At 47.1% G+C, this 23,895-nt stretch overlaps 1 protein-coding gene across 4 annotated transcripts in view; it reads left to right on the forward strand.

Moving 5' to 3' along the window:
* stard9 (StAR-related lipid transfer (START) domain containing 9) overlaps positions 1-23,895 on the forward strand; it is a 160,536-nt gene that overhangs the window by 133,727 nt on the left and 2,914 nt on the right. For 3 of the 4 annotated variants that reach the window (XM_061969195.1, XM_061969196.1, XM_061969198.1), the window contains 10 exons: positions 1,117-1,199; positions 1,281-1,342; positions 1,418-1,599; positions 5,206-5,647; positions 7,922-13,010; positions 13,081-13,215; positions 16,182-16,245; positions 17,296-17,459; positions 17,528-17,592; positions 17,670-17,872. In XM_061969195.1, the coding sequence (XP_061825179.1) occupies positions 1,117-1,199; positions 1,281-1,342; positions 1,418-1,599; positions 5,206-5,647; positions 7,922-13,010; positions 13,081-13,215; positions 16,182-16,245; positions 17,296-17,459; positions 17,528-17,592; positions 17,670-17,872 (6,489 nt within the window). The remainder of the gene's footprint in view (positions 1-1,116; positions 1,200-1,280; positions 1,343-1,417; positions 1,600-5,205; positions 5,648-7,921; positions 13,011-13,080; positions 13,216-16,181; positions 16,246-17,295; positions 17,460-17,527; positions 17,593-17,669; positions 17,873-23,895) is intronic. The other variant, XM_061969197.1, reaches the window with a different exon arrangement.

Here is a 23,895-nt window from a genome sequence, read left to right on the forward strand (position 1 = left end):
CTTCACACTCGGCTGCGAACCGATCCAGTGAGAGCTGAAGATCCTGGCCAGATGAAGCCATCAGGACCACATCATCTGCAAAAAGCAGAGATCTAATCCTGCAGCCACCAAACCAGATCCCCTCAACGCCTTGACTGCGCCTAGAGATTCTGTCCATAAAAGTTCAGAACAGAATGGGTGACAAAGGGCAGCCTTGGCGGAGTCCAACCCTCACTGGAAACGTGTCCGACTTACAACCGGCAATGCGGACCAAGCTCTGGCACTGATCATACAGGGAGCGGACCGCCACAATCAGACAGTCCGATACCCCATACTCTCTGAGCACTCCCCACAGGACTTCCCGGGGTACACGGTCGAATGCCTTCTCCAAGTCCACAAAACACATGTAGACTGGTTGGGCAAACTCCCATGCACCCTCAAGGACCCTGCCGAGAGTATAGAGCTGGTCCACAGTTCCACGACCAGGACGAAAACCACACTGTTCCTCCTGAATCCGAGGTTCGACTATCCGGCGTAGCCTCCTCTCCAGTACACCTGAATAGACCTTACCGGGAAGGCTGAGGAGTGTGATCCCACGATAGTTAGAACACACCCTCCGGTTCCCCTTCTTAAAGAGAGGAACCACCACCCCGGTTTGCCAATCCAGAGGTACCGCCCCCGATGTCCACGCGATGCTGCAGAGTCTTGTCAACCAAGACAGCCCCACAGCATCCAGAGCCTTAAGGAACTCCAGGCGGATCTCATCCACCCCCGGGGCCTTGCCACCGAGGAGCTTTTTAACTACCTCAGCAACCTCAGCCCCAGAAATAGGAGAGCCCACCACAGACTCCCCAGGCACTGCTTCCTCATAGGAAGACGTGTTGGTAGGATTGAGGAGGTCTTTGAAGTATTCCTTCCACCGATCCACAACATCCGCAGTCGAGGTCAGCAGAACACCATCCTCGCCATACACGGTGTTGGTAGTGCACTGCTTCCCCTTCCTGAGGTCTTTGCAGTCTATTCAATTGAATATAAGTTGAAAAGAATTCGTTGTATTCTCTTTTTATTTACCATTAACTTCACTGGTTTGGGGGTTTGTAATAAAGGTCCAAACGACTCATCTAAGTCTGTCTCTAGGAACGGTCATCACTTTGGGAGGGGTTCATAAATTTCGCTTCAACCACCCGGCAGAGGCAGCCGCCCTCCGGGAGCGCAGGCGGGTACGTGCGGATCAAACTGTGAAGTCTAAGGCTTTTCCGGACACTGAATGTCGGTTTATAAATGTACGTCTCTGTTCTCAGGCGAGTGAAGGTGGCATGACCTGCACCAACATTGAATTTGGCCCTCAGACTCCTAACCTAAGGTGATTACTGACTTCAAAGTGAGCGACTTAACAAGTTCCAGCATCAGCGAGTTTGAGTTCCTTCTCTTTTAACAGCAGAGAGGAAGCTCAAGCAAAGGTCCAAGGCGAGCCAGGCGAGGAGTCCTCTGCCAGGCAGCGTGTAGACCAGCAGCAGCGCTACGTGGAGGGTTTGCGCCAGGAGATGAGTTCTGAGCAGAGGCGGGCTGAACGGGAGCTGGAGAGGGATCAGGCTCTCATCCGACAGCAGCACAGTGACAGTAAGATTGACCAGTTGTCAGCAGAGGTGGGTAGAGTAGCCAGAAATTGTACTCAAGTAAGAGTACTGTTACTTTAGAGATGTATTACTCAAGTAAAAGTAAGGAGTAGTCACCCAAATATTTACTTGAGTAAAAGTAAAAAGTATGTTGTGAAAAAACTACTCAAGTACTGAGTAACTGATGAGTAACCTGTTCCTTTAATGATGACGGCAACAAATAATGCACAAAAACATAAAAATAGCAATGAGCAAATGCAGAGCCGGGAATATCTCTTAAGCAACTAAAACAATAATATATATTCAATAATAATACATTAACATTAAAAAAAATAAGGCAAATTGAGCCACAATAACTTAACAGCACCATAGGCTCAGTAGGCAGAGATTACGAAGGAAAATAACAAGTTAGCCTTCACGCAAACCATAAACTGATAGGTGTGGACTGCACCTGAGAACACACTGTGCACTTCTGATTGGTGTTTGTATGCATGCGTGAGTGTGTGTGCAACTGTGCGTGTGTGTGTGTATGTGTGTGTGTGTGTGTCTGTCTGTCTATGAGGCTGCAGTGCGTTAATAAATGTCCCCACACGATGTACATTTGACAGTGATTCATAGCAGGGAAGCTAACATCAGCCTACGGTGACAGCCAAAATATCTACTAACTAGAGATGCGCGGATAGGCAATTATTTCATCCGCAACCGCATCACAAAAGTCGTCAACCATCCGCCATCCACCCGATCTAACATTTAATCAAAACCGCACCCGCCCGTTGTTATATATCTAATATAGACGATGCAAGGCATTAGTGAGGTTATAAAGCTTTTGCCTGTTAAAGAAAGGAGACTGATCCAATGCAACAGAGACATTCAATGCGTGCCACGCTGTCACGGCCCAGATGCACACCAGTGCGCAATCATCTGGGAGCCGCGCTGAGCGCACCTCCAATTGCGTGGAGGTGCGATGTCCCTCGCACCCGCGGCGGCTCCACCCGGGCTCGCGCCCGAGGCTTCAGTGCGCACCGCGGCGGCCATCCTACTCGTCGCGGCCTAGCCCTCGCGGCTCTCACTGCCGGCGACGGCCGGGTATGGGCCCGACGCTCCAGCGCCATCCATTTTCAGGGCTAGTTGATTCGGCAGGTGGGTTGTTACACACTCCTTAGCGGGTTCCGACTTCCATGGCCACCGTCCTAGCTGCTGTCTATATCAACCAACACCTTTTCTGGGGTCTGATGAGTGTCGGCATCGGGCGCCTTAACCCGGCGTTCGGTTCATCCCGCAGCGCCAGTTCTGCTTACCAAAAGTGGCCCACTCGGCTCACCAGGGTGAGCCCCACCCCTTTCGTGAGCGCACTGTGCGCGGAGTGACCCCTGTTACGCGCCCCCGGCAACGGGGGTGGCGGGCAGGTAAGCTGCGCGGGCGGAGCGCGCGGAGTGACCCCTGTTACGAGCCCCCGGCCACGGGGGTGGCGGGCAGGTAAGCTGCTTACCTGCTGCGCGTGACGCCGGCCGCGGCGACGAGGCGGGGTGTCGGTGCGGTGGGCGCGGTGGTGACCCTGGACGTGCGTCGGGCCCTTCTCGCGGATCACCTCAGCTACGGCTCCCGGTGGGGCCCTCTCGGGGGAAGGGGCCTCGGTCCCGGACCCCGGCGAGGCGTCCCTTCTCCGCTCCGTAAAAGTGTCCATCTTCTTCTGTTGTGGCATATGCTGCAGGTGCCAGCTCGTTTTTCGTATGTGGGTAACAACATTTAACTATGTATATATATTTACCAATTGGTTTAACTGCCACCCGCCTGAATCTATTTAAAATCTTTTTTTTTTTTTTTTTCAACCGCCCGACCCGACCCGCGGATAAAATCTTTTTTTTTTTTATTTCAACCGCCTGACCCGCGGATAATCCGCGGACTCCGCGGTTGTGTCCGCAAACCGCTCATCTCTACTACTAATGTTACTTACCGCCATGTGCTTCCTCAAATTTGATGTTGAGTTCATGTAAGCTTAAGCTTGTTGTTGTTTGCCGCTGAAACTGTATGTGCAGTTAATCATGTGACCACCTGGCTCTGTTTGATTGGTGAAACGGAGTCAAACGTCACCAGTGACTGCATTTGATTGGTGAAACGGAGTCAAACGTCACCAGTGACTGCATTTGATCGGTGAAACAGAGTCAAACGTCACCAGTGACTGTATTTGATTGGTGAAACGGAGTCAAACGTCACCAGTGACTGCATTTGATCGGTGAAACGGAGTCAAACGTCACCAGTGACTGTATTTTATTGGTGAAACGGAGTCAAACGTCACCAGTGACTGCATTTGATTGGTGAAACGGAGTCAAACGTCACCAGTGACTGTATTTGATTGGTGAAACGGAGTCAAACGTCACCAGTGACTGCATTTGATTGGTGAAACGGAGTCAAACGTCACCAGTGACTGCATTTGATTGGTGAAACGGAGTCAAACGTCACCAGTGACTGCATTTGATTGGTGAAACTGAGTCAAACGTCACCAGTGACTGCATTTGATTGGTCAAACGGAGTCAAACGTCACCAGTGACTGCATTTGATTGGTGAAACGGAGTCAAACGTCACCAGTGACTGTATTTGATTGGTGAAACGGAGTCAAACGTCACCAGTGACTGCATTTGATTGGTGAAACTGAGTCAAACGTCACCAGTGACTGCATTTGATTGGTGAAACGGAGTCAAACGTCACCAGTGACTGTATTTGATTGATGAAACGGAGTCAAACGTCACCAGTGACTGTATTTGATTGGTGAAACGGAGTCAAACGTCACCAGTGACTGCATTTGATTGGTGAAACGGAGTCAAACGTCACCAGTGACTGTATTTGATTAGTGAAACGGAGTCAAACGTCACCAGTGACTGCATTTGATCGGTGAAACGGAGTCAAACGTCACCAGTGACTGCATTTGATCGGTGAAACGGAGTCAAACGTCACCAGTGACTGTATTTGATTGATGAAACGGAGTCAAACGTCACCAGTGACTGTATTTGATTGGTGAAACGGAGTCAAACGTCACCAGTGACTGTATTTGATTAGTGAAACGGAGTCAAACGTCACCAGTGACTGCATTTGATCGGTGAAACGGAGTCAAACGTCACCAGTGACTGCATTTGATCGGTGAAACGGAGTCAAACGTCACCAGTGACTGTATTTGATTGGTGAAACGGAGTCAAACGTCACCAGTGACTGTATTTGATTGGTGAAACAGAGTCAAACGTCAACAGTGACTGTATTTGATTGGTGAAACGGAGTCAGACGTCACCAGTGACTGTATTTGATTGGTGAAACGGAGTCAAACGTCACCAGTGACTGCATTCGATTGGTGAAACGGAGTCAAACGTCACCAGTGACTGTATTCGATTGGTGAAACGGAGTCAAACATCACGTGAGTAAAAGTAGCGTTTCTTCTCTATAAATATACTCAAGTAAAAGTAAAAGTATGTTGCATTAAAACTACTCTTAGAAGTACAATTTATCCCAAAAGTTACTCAAGTAGATGTAACGGAGTAAAGGTAGCGTGTTACTACCCACCTCTGGTTGTCATTGTTAAATTGTCTCCTGCAAGTCCTGAGTTCTTGTTGTCCCTCTGAAGTCCACCAGTGGATCCTGCAGGAGAAATGTCACTGCTTAGAAGTGGAGCAGAAAGTCACCCAGGAGTTTGGGGTTCAAACTGACCCTCTTCTGGAGCAGCTGACGCGGCTTATGTCCGACAATCAGACTCCGGGCTGTCCGTCCCTAATTGTCGGGGCCAGGAAGAAAGCCGTCCAGGAGGAGTTACTGAAGCATCACGCGCTGCGCCGCGCCGAGAGCCGCCTCCGCCGGAAAAAGCTGCAGTTCCAGCTGGAGCGAATCGCCCGTAAGCGCCATCTGTTGGAAGCCAAGCGGGAATTGCAGCGTCTGGAAAAGGCCTTGCCACCTGGATTAGACACCCCTGAGTGGCCCCCGGTGAAGCCCAAAGAACTTGTTCCCCGGAGGTATTCCTTCTCAGCGGACCTTGTGTCTCGACTCTACCCACAGCACACTCCAATATTCAGGTAAGCACACTGGCTTAATAAAACATGACACACTAGGGGTGTAACGGTACACAGAAATTTCGGTTCGGTACGTACCTCGGTTTAGAGGTCACGGTTCGGTTCATTTTCAGTACAGTAAGAAAACAACAAAATATACATTCCTTCTTCCCAACGTGTCCTGGGTCTTCCCCGTGGCCTCCTACCGGTCGGACATGCCCTAAACACCTCCCTAGGGAGGCGTTCGGGTGGCATCCTGACCAGATGCCCGAACCACCTCATCTGGCTCTTCTCCATGTGGAGGAGCAGCGGCTTTACTTTGAGCTCCCCCCGGATGGCAGAGCTTCTCACCCTATCTCTAAGGGAGAGCCCCGCCACCCGGCGGAGGAAACTCATTTCGGCCGCTTGTACCCGTGATCTTGTTCTTTCGGTCATAACCCAAAACTCATGACCATAGGTGAGGATGGGAACGTAGATCGACCGGTAAATTGAGAGCTTTGCCTTCCGGCTCAGCTCCTTCTTCACCACAACGGATCGATACAGCATCCGCATTACTGAAGACGCCGCACCGATCCGCCTGTCGATCTCACCATCCACTCTTCCCTCACTCGTGAACAAGACTCCGAGGTACTTGAACTCCTCCACTTGGGGCAAGATCTCCTCCCCAACCCGGAGATGGCACGCCACCCTTTTCCGGGCGAGAACCATGGACTCGGACTTGGAGGTGCTGATTCTCATCCCAGTCGCTTCATACTCGGCTGCGAACCGATCCAGTGAGAGCTGAAGATCCTGGCCAGATGAAGCCATCAGGACCACATCATCTGCAAAAAGCAGAGACCTAATCCTGCAGCCACCAAACCAGATCCCCTCAACGCCTTGACTGCGCCTAGAAATTCTGTCCATAAAAGTTATGAACAGAATGGGTGACAAAGGGCAGCCTTGGCGGAGTCCAACCCTCACTGGAAACGTGTCCGACTTACTACCGGCAATGCGGACCAAGCTCTGGCACTGATCATACAGGGAGCGGACTGCCACAATCAGACAGTCCGATACCTCGTACTCTCTGAGCACTCCCCACAGGACTTCCCGAGGGACACGGTCGAATGCCTTCTCCAAGTCCACAAAACACATGTAGACTGGTTGGGCAAACTCCCATGCACCCTCAAGGACCCTGCCGAGAGTATAGAGCTGGTCCACAGTTCCACGACCAGGACGAAAACCACACTGTTCCTCCTGAATCCGAGGTTCGACTATCCGGCGTAGCCTCCTCTCCAGTACACCTGAATAGACCTTACCGGGAAGGCTGAGGAGTGTGATCCCACGATAGTTAGAACACACCCTCCGGTTCCCCTTCTTAAAGAGAGGAACCACCACCCCGGTCTGCCAATCCAGTGGTACCGCCCCCAATGTCCACGCGATGCTGCAGAGTCTTGTCAACCAAGACAGCCCCACAGCATCCAGAGCCTTAAGGAACTCCGGGCGGATCTCATCTACCCCCAGCGCTTTGTCACCAAGGAGCTTTTTAACTACCTCAGCAACCTCAGCCCCAGAAATAGGAGAACCCACCACAGACTCCCCAGGCACTGCTTCCTCATAGGAAGACGTGTTGGTGGGATTGAGGAGGTCTTCGAAGTATTCCCTCCACCGATCCACAACATCCGCAGTCGAGGTCAGCAAATCACCATCCTCACCATACACGGAGATTTTTATTATGTAAATGTTAAATTATATAACAGACAGACAGGGCTTTGCTGTCCGTAACACACACACACACACACCGCAAAAAAAATTAGCTAACGTTACGCTAAAAGCGAATTAGCCTTCACCTCAAGCCAGGACTGCGAGCGAGCTGAAGCTGCCGTTTATATTTCTAGAAGGTCAACGGGCTCATAGTGATGATACTCGTAGTTGACTGGGGGGGTGTTTATTATAATTTGGGGAGAGTCCGCAGCCTGATGATTACCTGCTAAACGCTAGGCACCGACTACATGCGCTCTGAATACGCACTGCTGATTGGCTGTTACCGCTCTGTTTGTAACCAATCAGATGGTTGTGTGGGTGGGACAATGCTGGGTGCTGTGACAGAGACAGGCAGAAGGAAGCGGAGCAGCTTGTTAAGACTTTAGCTTAGGCGGGCGGCTACTTTATATGTTCGTGTGGAAACTCGTTCGGTACACCTCCGAACCAAACCGAACCCCCCTTACCGAAACGTTTCAATACAAATACACGTATAGTTACACCCCAATGACACGCTATAAGTTATTGAATGTTACTGATACCAATTTCTCTCTTCAACAGACATTTTCTCAAAAGGAATAAATCCACAGAGCTGACTTCGAACACTTCTTTTCAATGCTTAAGCAGCAGGAGGTGGGTTTCGGACGAGTGCCTCAATTGGGAAAGGACCCAGAGTTGTTCTGGGGCTCTCCCCTCAAGACTACACCAAGGAAAAGGGAGATCTTCTGAAAATGTAGTACTAACAAGTAAGGAGGAGACACCTGATCAGCTACGTAAACCACTGTTACCGCAAAGAGACTTGTCTTTTAAAAACAGATCAGGCGTACCCGCGACACCAAAGATGCCACTTCGACCTCCAATGCAGCCTCTTGGCAAAGAAAACGAAGGATCCAAAACAAACATTCAAAATTGTTTAGGCCGATCCCATTCATGGGACAACAGAGAAGGACTGACTAATTTTGTGGCGCCAGAGGTAAAACCTGCTATGTCCAAAATGTCCGGAGAACCGCCGCCAGGTGGAGAGCCCAACTCTGAGAGGCATCGTTTTCACTGGAGGCATTCGAGAGATACAAGCCATGAAGATAGTAGCATGAGGAGCGCAAGTAGCATTAAAGCAGCTGTCTCGTGCGAGGAGCTTGAACACGAGAGTCTGATCGAAGGTGTTGGGCAGCGGCGGTGGAACAGCACTGAGACCATCCAGACCAGCAAATGGGTAGAGAGACATCAGGGATTGGTCAGATGTGAGGAAGGCGCATCAGGAGAGGAGGGAGAAGCGTCAGATCCTGAGAGTCTTTTCTCTCTCGATTCTTTATCGTCGGCCTATGCAACGGCTCTCGCGGAGCAGTTGAAACGTGAAGAGAGCGAGCCTGAGAGTGAAGCCAGCGAGATGTCCAAAGACTCTTTGGTTGCGGATTGCCGACAGAATAAAAACTTTGGAAGGAAGAGCTTCTGCCAAAAAGTGGTTCCAACATACTCATTGGTGACTGATCCGCCACACTCCTGCGTTAAACAGTGCGGCAGTTCTCAAAAACCAAAGCTTATTACGACAGAGATGGACTGGAACCAGCAAGGCTCCTCTAAAAACACTTCATTTCAACGTTTGGGAGAGAAAGGGGTCGTCCAATCGTTGATTGACGGTAACGAGGGGTCTGAAAACCTGCCGCCGCTTACGGATGCTCAGTTTGCTTCTGTTTCAGTGGATAGTACCAGAATCTGCAAAGATTTAACATATCCACGTCAGGGAGAAAAAAACATTGGCAGCTTTTCCGATGCTATGTGCTCATCTGTAGATTGCGGTTCAGAATCTACTCGCACTGGAGGTTTAAAACTGCATGAGACTTCAGGAGAAAGTTTGATACCAGAGAAAGAACAGTCAGACAAATGGCCATCTTCCGCCATATTGGATACTAAGTTCAAAGATTGCGGTCCAATGCCCTGTTGTGACGCTGACATGCCCACTGCTGGTGAATTGCATCGTTTAGCAAACCCTACTGAGCAAAGCAAAGTGTATGCGTGCCTCACAGCATCGCCTGAAGATGAAGTATCATGCAATTTAAACTGTGCAGCAGAATCATTGCGGTCTGATTTGGGGAAGAATGCATATGGAACAGGAATTGGATCACTGAAAGACACAGAAACCAAAGATGACAAGGCCAACCATTCACCTCAGTGGGAATCATCTTCCAGGAAGAGGAACAAGGATGAGCAGGAGGCTTTCCCAGGTAGCCTAAAAATTCCAAAAAGAAGCCCTTCTCTAATTAGCAACCAGGAAAACACCTGGTCTGATGATAACAACAGTAACTCTTGCAACTGCAAAGAAAAACATAATGCGGCAGCAGATGGAATTATATCGCCGGATTCTAATGACATGCCTCGGTCGTTTGAGGACTGTGGGCTTCACTCTCAGAACAACTCTTCTCTGAGAAGAGATGAGGAATTGGATTTTGCAGTAGAGCAAAAGGCGGGTTCTCGAATCGACTTCACCAGAAGGAAACATGTTTGTCAGGCTGAAGCCATTTGCAGCGCCATTGACCTGAGAATCTCAGAAGTGGTAAAAGAACACTCGAATATGTCGTTGACTAGCAACAACAGAAGCTACTGTAGTCAGAGCCTGGCAGCCGGGATATCACAAAACCGACTGCGAGATGACAGAAGCCATGAAGCGAAAGGTGTGGTCAACAACATACTCCTGTTGGTGGATCATGCAAAGACATCTTTTGACTCTACATCAACCAATTCTGATAAAAACCCAACTGACCATGACATCTCCGGCAGCTGCATCTTCCGAACAACAAGAAATGAGGTGCAGAACGATTACACAAGTCAACAAAATATAACAAATGAGCTTTTTGTTGAGGTGACTGATTGTTCCAGAGGAGTAGGCTGCTCTGGGACTTTGGATTCCGGGACCTCAAAATTAGCTTCTAAATGTGAAGGCAAAGCGTCGACCAAGCGATCTGAAGCGCACATCCCAGAGAGCTTTGCCGTGTTAGAAGATGAAAAGAGTATCAGAACAACAGATTTTTGTCCAGCAGGTATGCTTAAAAACAGCAAGTCCAAAAGGTTTAGGCGGTCCAAGATACAGCCTCATTCGTCTTCTGATTCCTCTTGTAAGTCATCAGATGAAGACCAAGACCAAACCACTACGCAGCTTAAGCTTCGACCGAAGAAGCAGTTGAATGGAAATAATTCCAAGGTGAAGTCTAAAATGGAGACAATAAAGGATGCTGTATTACTCCGAAAAAGACTCTCATTACCTCTACAAGCATTGCCACCAAGGGCAAATGTAGAAAAAACTATGAATAATGCGCTCATGCATTTCGCATCAAGTGACATCAACCCTTTCATTCGTCAGTGGCAAGATGGCGAGCAGCGCCCTCAGTGCTGCAAGAACCCCGCCTTCGGAAGTGCCGCCGACCTATCCTATAAATCCCCGCTTTTAACCAGTACCGAGAAACGCATAACGAGGTGCTCTAGCGTTGATAACGGCTTAAACAGGCAGAACTCTCCCTACATTTCCCATTTGAGCACCTATGCCACCAGCAAGGTGCTTTCCAGCACGCTGAGCAGCATTGAGGACTATAAAAACCAAACCAACAAAACCTTACACTCAGCAGCCTGTCCTTGCTCATCTCATCCAACAGTCTACACCACCTCATCCAGTGACCATGTACCAAAAGGTTTTGTTACCAACTCCTGTCATGTGGATGAAATGTTTTCCTACTCATCTGACCCAGAGTCAAGCCAAAGAAGTACCAATGAGCAAGCCACTCAGACCGGGTTGGTCCTACCGCCTATTCAAACAAACCGAGCTCCACAAAGAAAGGAGCGTCACAAAAGAAGCCACACAGATGTACCAAAAACCAAAGAAGGGATAAACGAGTCCTCGACGTGGACAAGTATGGAAAGCATGTCAGTTCACCTCTCGAAATTGATCCACAGCACCTCTGACCTGCTGGGAGATGTCCAGGGAATGAGAACAGGTCGCATGTTGAATCTACGAAGAAGTGCAGCCCTCTCAAATATCAGCCACAGTTGGACTGAAGACCATACCAAAAAAGATTGCGCCACTGAAACGGTTATGGATGTCGGGATACAAACTGAAATACCTTTGATACGAGCACACACAGAAGGCCATCAGAGGTCCAAAAGTCACGAGCTTACCGTGACGTTGAGAGTGATAGGAGCTGAGGTGGTGAAAACTGAGACTGATGACAATATGCTGACTACAACAGAGCCTAAAAGGCCTGTCTTGCAATCTGGTAACGCTACTGTTGGATGTCGGAGGATGCTAAGATCTGCTCCTTCTAGAAGCACAAATAACTGCATGCTTGCTGAGACACCAGTCTATCATACTGAAAACAGGTGCAGATCAAACGGAAGCCACATAATCCCACCTGTAAAGAACTCTACATCAAAAAAAGCAGTTAACTTCACAGATCGGGCTTCATCCCCGATACTCACCGTGGAGGTTCAGCAGCGGGTCACGCAGAGAGGAAAGAATGGTCAAAAGGACTATGCCTCAGATGAGGATAGCTTTACTAAATCTTCTTGCAGGTCGTCATCTGTTTCATTAAAGCCAAAACCAGACTGTGACGTTTGCTCAGAAACGTCAGAATCACTGGAGATGATCAGGAAAATTAGCCTCAAAGACTCGGAAGAATGCTCCCCAAACCTTTGCTGGTCACTGGAGAAGAGGACTATTAATCATGAAGACAAAGGGAACGCCCATTGTCAAGTCAAACGACACTGTGTCACATCTGTTTTTTCCCCGCCGAAATACCTCTCTGTCAGTGCTCCCATCAAACAATCTCATAGCAAACCTGATACAACCTGGCAGGGATCAGAAGTTGTGCCCTGTGACCGTGCCTGTGCTCGTTCTCCAATCATCGACAGAACCGATGACGCGGCATCACTCACAGCGAGCGAGTGCAGCACCGACATCCTGCTGAACACCAAACCGTTTGCAACCGTGTCCGTCTGTCAGGAGCAAGTGCCCGAGGACCTTCCCATGCACAACAAGTTCACCAACTGGTCAGGCATCACCCTACAGCAATCAAGGTGCTCTAGTTATGCCTCTAACTCGGCGATGCAGTCTGACTTACGGTCGAGGGAAATCGAGAGGCTGAGGAGGGAGAGAGAGCAGGTGATGGCTTCCGTCAACCTCAGCGCCAACGCCATTCCGCTGACCGTGGAGCTCGCCGAGGCCAAGCTGCATTACGGCCGTGGAGAGACAGACACGCTCCTCAAGATGATGTCGCCGAGGTCCGCGGACGAGCTGGAGCATCCGACGTCCAGCCCGACCAAACAACGCAGTGGTCTCAGACATAGTTTAAGCGTTGAGGGTTTGCGGAAAAGGAAAGAAGAGCAATCTCAAGTGAACTGTCGAGCTCGAAGTCTGAGCCCCTGCAAAGACTACCACTTGTCACCTCAGGACAAAAACCAGGTGCAGCAGATGAAGCCTGAGGTCACCAGGTGTCAGACAGAACAAGGTTCAGTAAGAAGTGACATAGAGCAGCTGCTACGCGATTACGGTCGCGCCCGCGAGGAAGCCATGACAGAGATCGCAAAGGCCCGGGAACGACTACGTGAGAGGACGGAGGAGGAGAAGAGGAAGCTTCAGCAGCAGGCTTTATCTGCGGAGGTGAAGGTTCAGTATATCTCACCTCTGCACTACCATGTGGCATCAGCATGAGTGTGACCTTGGCGCGTGTTGGCAGGAGGACCCCAGGCGTCGGACCAGGATCAGCAACAGCACCTTATGCACCGGATCAAGTCTGAGCTTGTCGTCTGGACCAACTTCAGGTTACAACAGCGGCAACACTCTGCTGCAGCTGCAGTATGGCCAAGGACAGGTAAGCCGATTCAAGTCATAGTCATGGGTTCAATCCCAGGTTACAAATAGCCGGAAGGCGGGGTACACCCTGGACAAGTCGCCACCTCATTGCAAAACCAACACAGATGGACAGACAACATTCACACTCACATTCACACACTTGGGCCAGTCTGGAGTAGGAAAAAACTCCATAGTAAAGCACATACACATATTACAACATACAACTGGAGACTTGCAACAGGGGGGAGCGAATGGGGGATACGGATGCAGGTTGCTGCTATTGAAACGCTGCTCAGCCGTCCATCACCCCTAAGGGATTCTAGCGTCGAAGGCGTGGGATGGGACTGGGGAATGTTTGTCCATCCATCCATCCATCTTCTTCCGCTTATCCGAGGTCAGGTCGCGGGGGCAGCAGCCTAAGCAGGGAAGCCCCAACTTTACTCTCCCCAGCCACTTTGTCCAGCTCTTCCCGAGGCGTTCCCAGGCCAGCCGGGAGACATAGTCTTCCCAACGTATCCTGGGTCTTCCCCGTGGCCTCCTACCGGTCGGACGTGCCCTAAACACCTCCCTAGGGAGGCGTTCGGGTGGCATCCTGAACAGATGCCCGAACCACCTCATCTGGCTCCTCTCCATGTGGAGCAGCAGCGGCTTTACTTTGAGCTCCTCCCGGATGACAGAGCTTCTCACCCTATCTCTAAGGGAGAGACCCGCCACCCGGCGGAGGAAACTCATTTCGGCCGCTTGTACCTGTGAACTTGTCCTTTCGGTCATAACCCAAATCTCATGACCATAGGTGAGGATGGGAACGTAGATCGACCGGTAAATTGAGAGCTTTGCGCACGTTCAGTATTCAGATGCAATTTCTCAAATTCTGGAGCTGTGGCCGCAAGGTAGTTGGTGCATGTCGTGACGGTAATCCTACAACCCGCTGATGGACACCAGCGGTGAGGGATGCCGTCAAGCTGAAGAAAGAGTCCTATCGGGTTATTTTGGCTCATAGGACTCCGGAGGCAGCGGACAGGTACCGACAGGCCAAGCGGTGTGCGGCTTCAGCGGTCGCGGAGGCAAAAACTCGGACATAGGATGAGTTCGGGGAAGCCATGGAAAACGACTTCCGGACGGCTTCGAAGCGATTCTGGACCACCATCCGCCGCCTCAGGAAGGGGAAGCAGTGCAATGTCAACACCATGTATGGTGAGGATGGTGTTCTGCTGACCTCGACTGCGGGTGTTGTGGATCGGTGGAGGAAATACTTCGAAGACCTCCTCCATCCCACCAACACGTCTTCCTATGAGGAAGCAGTCCCTGAAGAATCTGTGGTGGGCTCTCCTATTTCTGGGGCTGAGGTTGCCGAGGTAGTTCAAAAGCTCCTCGGTAGCAAGGCTCCGGGGGTGGATGAGATCCGCCTGGAGTTCCTTAAGGCTCTGGATGCTGTGGGGCTGTCTTGGTTGACAAGACTCTGCAACATCGCGTGGACATCGGTGGCGATACCTCTGGATTAGCAGACCGGGGTGGTGGTTCCTCTCTTTAAGAAGGGGAACCGGAGGGTGTGTTCTAACTATCGTGGGATCACACTCCTCCGCCTTCCCGGTAAGGTCTATTCAGGTGTACTGGAGAGGAGGCTACGCCGGATAGTCCAACCTCGGATTCAGGAGGAACAGTTTGGTTTTCGTCCTGGTCGTGGAACTGTGGACCAGCTTGAGGGTGCATGGGAGTTTGCCCAACCAGTCTACATGTGCTTTGTGGACTTGGAGAAGGCATTCGACCGTGTCCCTCGGGAAGTCTTGTGGGGAGTGCTCAGAGAGTATGGGGTATCGGACTGTCTGATTGTGGCGGTCCGCTCCCTGTTAAAACAGTGTCAGATCTTGGTCCGCATTGCCGGCAGTAAGTCGGACACGTTTCCAGTGAGGGTTGGACTCCGCCAAGGCTGCCCTTTGTCACCCATTCTGTTCTGAACTTTTATGGACAGAATTTCTAGGCGCAGTCATGGCGTTGAGGGGATCCGGTTTGGTGGCCGCAGGATTAGGTCTCTGCTTTTTGCAGATGATGTGGTCCTGATGGCTTCATCTGGCCAAGATCTTCAGCTCTCACTGGATCGGTTCGCAGCCAAGTGTGAAGCGACTAGGATGAGAATCAGCACCTCCAAGTCCGAGTCCATAGTTCTCGCCCGGAAATGGGTGGAGTTCCATCTCCTGGTTGGGGAGGAGACCCTGCCCCAAATGGAGGAGTTCAAGTACCTCGGAGTCTTGTTCACGGGTGAGGGAAGAGTGGATCGTGAGATCGACAGGCGGATCGGTGCGGCGTCTTCAGTAATGCGGACGCTGTATCGATCCGTTGTGGTGAAGAAGGAGCTGAGCCGGAAGGCAAAGCTCTCAATTTACCGGTCGATCTACGTTCCCATCCTCACCTATGGTCATGAGCTTTGGGTTATGACCGAAAGGACAAGATCACGGGTACAAGCGGCCGAAATTAGTTTCCTCCTCCGGGTGGTGGGGCTCTCCCTTAGAGATAGGGTGAGAATCTCTGTCATCAGGTAGGAGCTCAAAGTAAAGCCGCTGCTCCTCCACATGGAGAGGAGCCAGATGAGGTGGTTCGGGCATCTGGTCAGGATGCCACCCGAACGCCTCCCTAGGGAGGTGTTTAGGGCACGTCCGACCGGTAGGAGGCCACGGGGAAGACCCAGGACACGTTGGGAAGACTATGTCTCCCGGCTGGCCTGGGAACGCCTCGGGATCCCCCGGGAGGAGCTGGACGAAGTGGCTGGGGAGAGGGAAGTCTGGGCTTCTCTGCTTAGGCTGCTGCCCCCGCGACCTGACTTTGGATAAGCGCAAGAAGATGGATGGATGGACTGAAGTTGTGACTTCTTTTCCTACTTAAGGAGACAAATCATGTTGATGTATAGACTATTTACTATGAATCACAACTTTTTAATGGATGAGCACGGTGCTGCTGCTCTTAATAAACCAAATCCACGTTCTGTTTTAGACCACTACTTTCCTGGAGGAAGACCTGAATGTCCGCTCACCCCCTGCAGTGTGTGGTCCTCAAGGTGAGTAAACGCTGCATTTTGACTAGTTGTTGGTGAGCACATTTAGCAACTGTTGAACCCATTTAAGTCTCCACCACTTGGACTGGACTCTCACTATTATGTTAGATCCACTATGGACTGGACTCTCACACTATTATGTTAGATCCACTATGGACTGGACTCTCACACTATTATGTTAGATCCACTATGGACTGGACTCTCACTATTATGTTAGATCCACTATGGACTGGTCTCTCACACTATTATGTTAGCTCCACTATGGACTGGACTCTCACTATTATGTTAGATCCACTATGGACTGGACTCTCACTATTATGTTAGATCCACTATGGACTGGACTCTCACTGTTATGTTAGATCCACTATGGACTGGACTCTCACACTATTATGTTAGATCCACTATGGACTGGACTCTCACTATTATGTTAGATCCACTATGGACTGGACTCTCACACTATTATGTTAGATCCACTATGGACTGGACTCTCACTATTATGTTAGATCCACTATGGACTGGACTCTCATTGTTATGTTAGATCCACTATGGACTGGACTCTCACACTATTATGTTAGATCCACTATGGACTGGACTCTCACTATTATGTTAGATCCACTATGGACTGGACTCTCACACTATTATGTTAGATCCACTATGGACTGGACTCACACTATTATGTTAGATCCACTATGGACTGGACTCACACACTATTATGTTAGATCCACTATTGACTGGACTCTCACTATTATGTTAGATCCACTATGGACAGGACTCACACACTATTATGTTAGATCCACTATGGACTGGACTCTCACTATTATGTTAGATCCACTATGGACTGGACTCTCACACTATTATGTTAGATCCACTATGGACTGGTCTCACACTATTATGTTAGATCCACTATGGACTGGACTCTCACACTATTATGTTAGATCCACTATGGACTGGACTCTCACACTATTATGTTAGATCCACTATGGACTGGACTCTCACACTATTATGTTAGATCCACTATGGACTAAAATATTTGGTGAATTGATCCTTTCTTAGATGTCCAGCTTGAGCTTGGTGCCTCCACCTGGGAGCCTCTGATGACCTCATCGCCTCCAGCTTGGACTCGGCGACGACGGGCCACCTCCTTTGGCTCCTCCTCCTCGCTCTCCACCACCTATCAGGACATCACCACTGGCCTGCTCAGCCGCGCTCTGGCTGAGGTGAGTCGCCGCCTTCTTCTTCGCGATGAAATACGTCACGACGCATTTGTTGGTGTCGACTCCACCAGGTGCGCCTCGCAGCCTCGGGGGATTTGAGCAACCTGGTGAAGGGGAAGTCTTCTGCTGGCTGGAGGCGAGGGTCTTTCAACTTGACAAGTACTTAACTGTGCCCTCGGTCTTGTTTGACACTCGGCTGCTCGCTTCACGCAGACACCAGGGAGAGGAGCGAGGGATCCAGGCCTTCTACAGACCCTCCTCCAGGCCTTCAGTCCACGCCTTCTTGGCCGCCGGGGAGCTGGACGCACCCCTGGAGCGTCTGTGGAATGTCGTCCGCCAGCCGTCCAAGAGTCAGGCGTACAACCGCTCGATCCGCACCGCCTGGACTCGACCACTAGATGGCAGCACTCAACTGGGTGAGCATCACTCTTATGGTGGTTATTTGAATTATGTTTGTATGAGATTAGATCATACTTGCCAACCTTGAGAGCTCCGATTTCGGGAGGTGGGGGGCGGGGGCGTGGTCAGGGGTGGGGCGGGGCGTGGTTAAGAGGGGAGGAGTATATTGACAGCTAGAATTCACCAAGTCAAGTATTTCATACATATATATATATATATGTATGTGTGGGGAAAAAATCACAAGACTATTTCATCTCTACAGGCCTGTTTCATGAGGGGGGGTACCCTCAATCATCAGGAGATTTTAATGGGAGCATTCACATACCATGGTTTATATAGGGCACAGAGTGGGTGGGTACAGGCTGGCGTAGGGGCGTGGTGATTGGCTCATGTGTTACCTAGGAGGTGTTTCCGTCTGTGGCGGCATGCTGTTACAATTTCGCTGCGCTTGTTGAGGGATGACAGGTCTGGACGGTAAATAATAAACAGTTTCTCTTTCAAGCATAGGTTGCATCTTTTATTACCACTATTGTAAGGTGTGCTGGATGCAAGAATTTGCCATGTTATTGAATATTCAACATTATTGTCTTTGAGGTCCCAAATGTGTTTGCTGAGTTCTGTGGTGTTCCGCAGGTTTTGGTTCCTGAAAGAAGCCTTGTGATTGTTCCATCTGGTTTTGAATTCTCCCTCGGTTAATCCTACATATGTGTCGGATGTGTTAATGTCCTTGCGTATTACCATAGATTGGTAGACAACTGATGTTTGTAAGCACCCCCCGTTGAGAGGGCAATCAGGTTTCTTTCGACAGTTACAGCCTTTGTTGGTTTTGGAGTCGCTCTGTCCGGGGGCCGACGGCTCATTTGCAATTGTTTTGTTGTGGTTTGAGATGATTTGTCGTATATTGTTCATGCAGCTGTAGCTCAATTTAATGTTGTTCTTGTTGAATACTTTTCTTAGGGTGTTGTCTTTGGGAAAGTGTTTGTCAATCAGATTGAGGAATTTGTGTCCAATGTTAGTTGAGACGTTTTTGCTGTATGGGGGGTTGTACCAGATGATGTCGTTTCGTTTTCTGTTCTTTTTTGGTTGGTTTCCTGGCGTGGGTTCATAGGTGAGGGTGAAATTGTATCCGCTTTCATCAAGGGCTTTTTGGTACGGGGGGGTTGCTTGGTCAAATTCAGCTTTGCTAGATGACAGCATCGATAGCCTTTTATTAATTCCGGTAGGTATTCTTTTCGTGGTGGTGGGTGGGTGGTTGCTGTCATGGTGCACATATTGGAGTGTTGTGTTGGGTTTCGTGAATGGTTGGTAGCTGTTATTTCTCAGGTTGAAAGTGACGTCAAGGAAGTTGACGGTTTGCTTGTTGGCTTCAATCGTGATCCGTAGGCCGTTCTCTTTGAAAATTTGGACACAAATTCCTCAATCTGATTGACAAACACTTTCCCAAAGACAACACCTTAAGAAAAGTATTCAACAAGAACAACATTAAATTGAGCTACAGCTGCATGAACAATATACGACAAATCATCTCAAACCACAACAAAACAATTGCAAATGAGCCGTCGGCCCCCATACAGAGCGACTCCAAAGGCTGTAACTGTCGAAAGAAACCTGATTGCCCTCTCAACGGGGGGTGTTTACAAACATCAGTTGTCTACCAATCTAAGGTAACACGCAAGGACATTAACACATCCGACACATATGTAGGATTAACCGAGGGAGAATTCAAAACCAGATGGAACAATCACAAGGCTTCTTTCAGGAACAAAAACCTGCGAAATACCACAGAACTCAGCAAACACATTTGGGACCTCAAAGACAATAATGTTGAATATTCAATAACATGGCAAATTCTTGCATCCAGCACACCTTACAATAGTGGTAATAAAAGATGCAACCTATGCTTGAAAGAGAAACTGTTTATTATTTACCGTCCAGACCTGTCATCCCTCAACAAGCGCAGCGAAATTGTCACAGCATGCCGCCATAGACGGAAACACCTCCTAGGTAACACATGAGCCAATCACCACGCCCCTAGGCCAGCCTGTACCCACCCACTCTGTGCCCTATATAAACCATGGTATGCGAATGCTCCCATTAAAATCTCCTGACGATTGAGGGTACCCCCCCTCATGAAACAGGCCTGTAGAGATGAAATAGTCTTGTGATTTTTTTTCCCACACATACATACATATATATATATGTATATATATGTATGTATATATATGTATATATATATACATATATATATGTATATATATATATGTATATATATATACATATATATATATATATATATATATATGTATATATATATATATATGTATATATATACATATATATATATATATACATATATATATATATATATGTATGTATATATATATACACATATATATATATATATACGGTTTTTCACGGAACACATTTCCGGTGCGCCTTACATATGAAAAAAGATGCAAAATAGACCATTCATCGGCAGTGCGCCTTATAATCTGGTGTGCCCTATGGTCCGGAAAATACGGTAGATTACATTTTTAGGTGTTGGCTTAGTTCTATAACCTCTTAAGGCCCAAGCTGTTTGTTTACATGCTTTTTTTTATTTCTCTTGGGTTTATTGGACCCTAATTAGAATAAAAACTAAGACTCATCTTATGATATGATGTGCTTGGTCCATAAGTAACTGTCAGGTTCAAACACCTGATGACATCTATTAAACAAGACAAGAGGCAAAGAATTAAACGGAGACAGAATTCAATTTGGACTCAATATTGAGGAGAGTCGTCTGTACACTGTACCCTTGTACAGTATCTCAGCACGCTCTGCCAAAAGATTGCACGCCTATTTCTTTTATTTTGGACCCCACCGCTGTTTCCAAAGGACAAAGGTCCTTTGCTGTAAAAACCAGTCAATTTTACAGTAAAATTATTGCGACTGAGCTGCAACTTTTTACAGTAAAAAACTGGCAGCTCAGTTGAATTTTAACATAATTATTTTTTTATCTAATGTAAAAAAAAAAAGAAACCCGAAAATATTACAGTAACATTTTGGCAACTGAACAGTCAGCTTTATACCATAAAAAAACAGCGGCACCGTTTCTTCCATTTATAGTAATTTGCTTTATAAACCACTGTAATTTCTTTTAGTAAATTAATTGCCACTGATGAGCTGCAATTTTTTTTATGTACAGGTAATAATAATATAATTTTATTTGTAAAAAGCACTTTACATAGAGTAAACAACCTCAAATAATAAATAAAATAAAAACTAGAACAGCCAAATAGCTAAAACTATTTATATCTAAAAAAAAAGCCTTTATTTTTTTTTTTAAATGCTGAGTTCAAAACTTTAAAATAAACTTTGTTTGTATTATTACTGTAAATTACATTTCATGTGGTTCGATGCCGGCTTATTTTACAGCCGTACTTACCAACGTGTCTAATTTTTCACTGTAAAAAAAAAAAAAAGTCAGATTTCACTTCAACAAAAAAAAACAATAAATTTTACAGTAAAATACCGGAAGTTCAGTCGGCAGAATTGTACCGTAAAAATCACCGACATTTGTAGGGAAAAACTTGCTCAGTTCTCCTGAGAATGATTTGCTTGTGCAAACAATGAAAAGTAGCAAGAAAGTATCTACAGTAGAAATAAGAGCTGCCTTTACAGTAATGCACTGTAAAAACAACCACCGTAGATTTTATGGTTAAAAAAACAAAAAAACTGACTGCTTATTCACCAGAATTTTAACGTAAAATTAAAGGTTGGTCGAAGTTTTTTTAATTTACAGTAATTTGGTGTAAAAATAATAAATTCTACTGATTAAGCTGTCAGGTTGAGTTTTTGTTTTTTTACTGTAAAATCTACAGATTTTTTTCTCTCAGTGAAATTTCCTGATAATTTTGATGGTTAAGAAATAAGTGATAGTTATTTTTATTGAAACTGACCCCAGTGTCTCATAGGATTAAACATTGGCACAAAATTGAGAGTAAAATTTTTATAAAATGAAGCTGTCGCCAGAATTCTACCGTAAAAATAACAGTGCTACGGTTTTTGTCATTTACAGTAAAAAAAACTGTCAATTTTACGGTAAAATTCTGGCAAATGAACTGCCATTTTTTCACAGAAAAGGTCGTAAACAATTCACAGAAAAGGTCAGTTCAAAAAGAGTTCGTAAAATAGTTCAGAAAGAGTTCGTCTGGAAATTGGGCAGATCCTGTCTTCTCTCCGCTTTGAAGTCCTTGGGTTAGAACAGCGTTTCTCAAAGTGTGGGGCGCGCCCCACTGGTGGGGAATAGAGACATGACAGGTGGAGCGCGAGGAACGGGAGGAAATTTCACTTTAAAAAATTTTTTTTATTATTATATTATTAGATTTTTTTTTTTTACTATGCTTTCATTTTCTATACACACTGTAAATCACTTTGTGATTCTGTCTGTGAAATCCGCTATATAAATAAATGGAAATTACCGGTACTTATTTTTACTGTAGGCTTTAAATTTCTCGGTAGGAGCGAAAGTTTGACAGACATAGCAACAGTAACTAATGGGGGCGGGGCTAAGCGGAACAAACTTTCGCGCGGATGGGTAGCAGGCTAATGTGTGGACCACAATTACACAAATATATACATTTGTGACTCGCACCTCAAAGGTCGTCGAGCCAGAGCCAGCGCCTGCAGAGAAACAAAAATGTGACGGGCACACACTGTGTCATTCACCGGGAAGCACTCGCGTCAAGGCAGCTCAGCCCCGAACTCAATGAGGTTTTAACAGATGTTGTGAGCGCGGTAAATTTGATCAAAACACGACCACTGAAAGTGCGACTGTTCTCTGCACTGTGTGAGGAAATGGGAGCTGATCATACAGCCGTGCTGTTTCACAGTGAAGCAAGGTGGCTCTCCCGGGGAAAAGTGCTGTCACTTGCCCTGTCTTGCCAAATGCATAGCTCCTCCTTTTTTTTTGTTGCAAAGATTGCAAAGTGGCACTTTTATTTTATTTATTATTGAACTTGATGCAAGTTATTTGATTTATTATTGAACTTGATGCAAGTTATAACACTTTTTTTAAATTTATTATTGAACTTCATGCAAGTTATAACACTTTTTTTGATTTATTATTGAACTTGATGCAAGTTATAACACTTTTTTTGATTTATTATTGAACTTGATGCAAGTTATAACAGTTTTGGTTGATTTATTATTGAACTTGATGCAAGTTATAACACTTTTGTTTGATTTATTATTGAACGTGATGCAAGTTATAACACTTTTTTTGATTTATTATTGAACTTGATGCAAGTTATTTGATTTATTATTGAACTTGATGCAAGTTATAACACTTTTTTTGATTTATTATTGAACGTGATGCAAGTTATAACACTTTTTTTGATTTATTATTGAACTTGATGCAAGTTATAACACTTTTTTTGATTTATTATTGAACTTGATGCAAGTTATAACACTTTTTTTGATTTATTATTGAACTTGATGCAAGTTATAACACTTGTTTTGATTTATCATTGAACTTGATGCAAGTTATAACACTTTTGTTTTATTTATTATAGAACTTGATAGAAGTTATTTTATTTATTATTGAACTTGATGCAAGTTATACCACAACTGCACAGTTATTTTATTTATTATTGAACTTGATGTTATTTTATGTTATTGAGTTTGAATGTATACAACTTGATGTTCAATAAATTTGAAAATGTTAAAGCTTGGCATTAGCGCTCTGTTGGGGCGATGGGGGCAGGTGGGGCTTGAAAACTCCCCCTTGTCCAAAGTGGGGGATGACAAAAAAAGTTTGAGAACCACTGGGTTAGAACAATACCTTTCTGTTGATTACCATACATGAGAGAACACAGGAACCCCCCCCCCCCCCCCCCCCCCCCCCCCCCCCCCCCCCCCCCCCCCCCCCCCCCCCCACACACACACACACACACACAGTGGAGTTTTACGAGCCTTACTCTTGGTAGGTTTCAAAGACAGCTTTTGTCTTCTCACCAGACCCTCAATGTAACACAAAGGTTTTGTGATCATTTAGAAA

This window comes from Nerophis lumbriciformis, linkage group LG08 (genome assembly GCF_033978685.3).
Source record: "Nerophis lumbriciformis linkage group LG08, RoL_Nlum_v2.1, whole genome shotgun sequence".
Lineage (NCBI taxonomy): Eukaryota > Metazoa > Chordata > Actinopteri > Syngnathiformes > Syngnathidae > Nerophis > Nerophis lumbriciformis.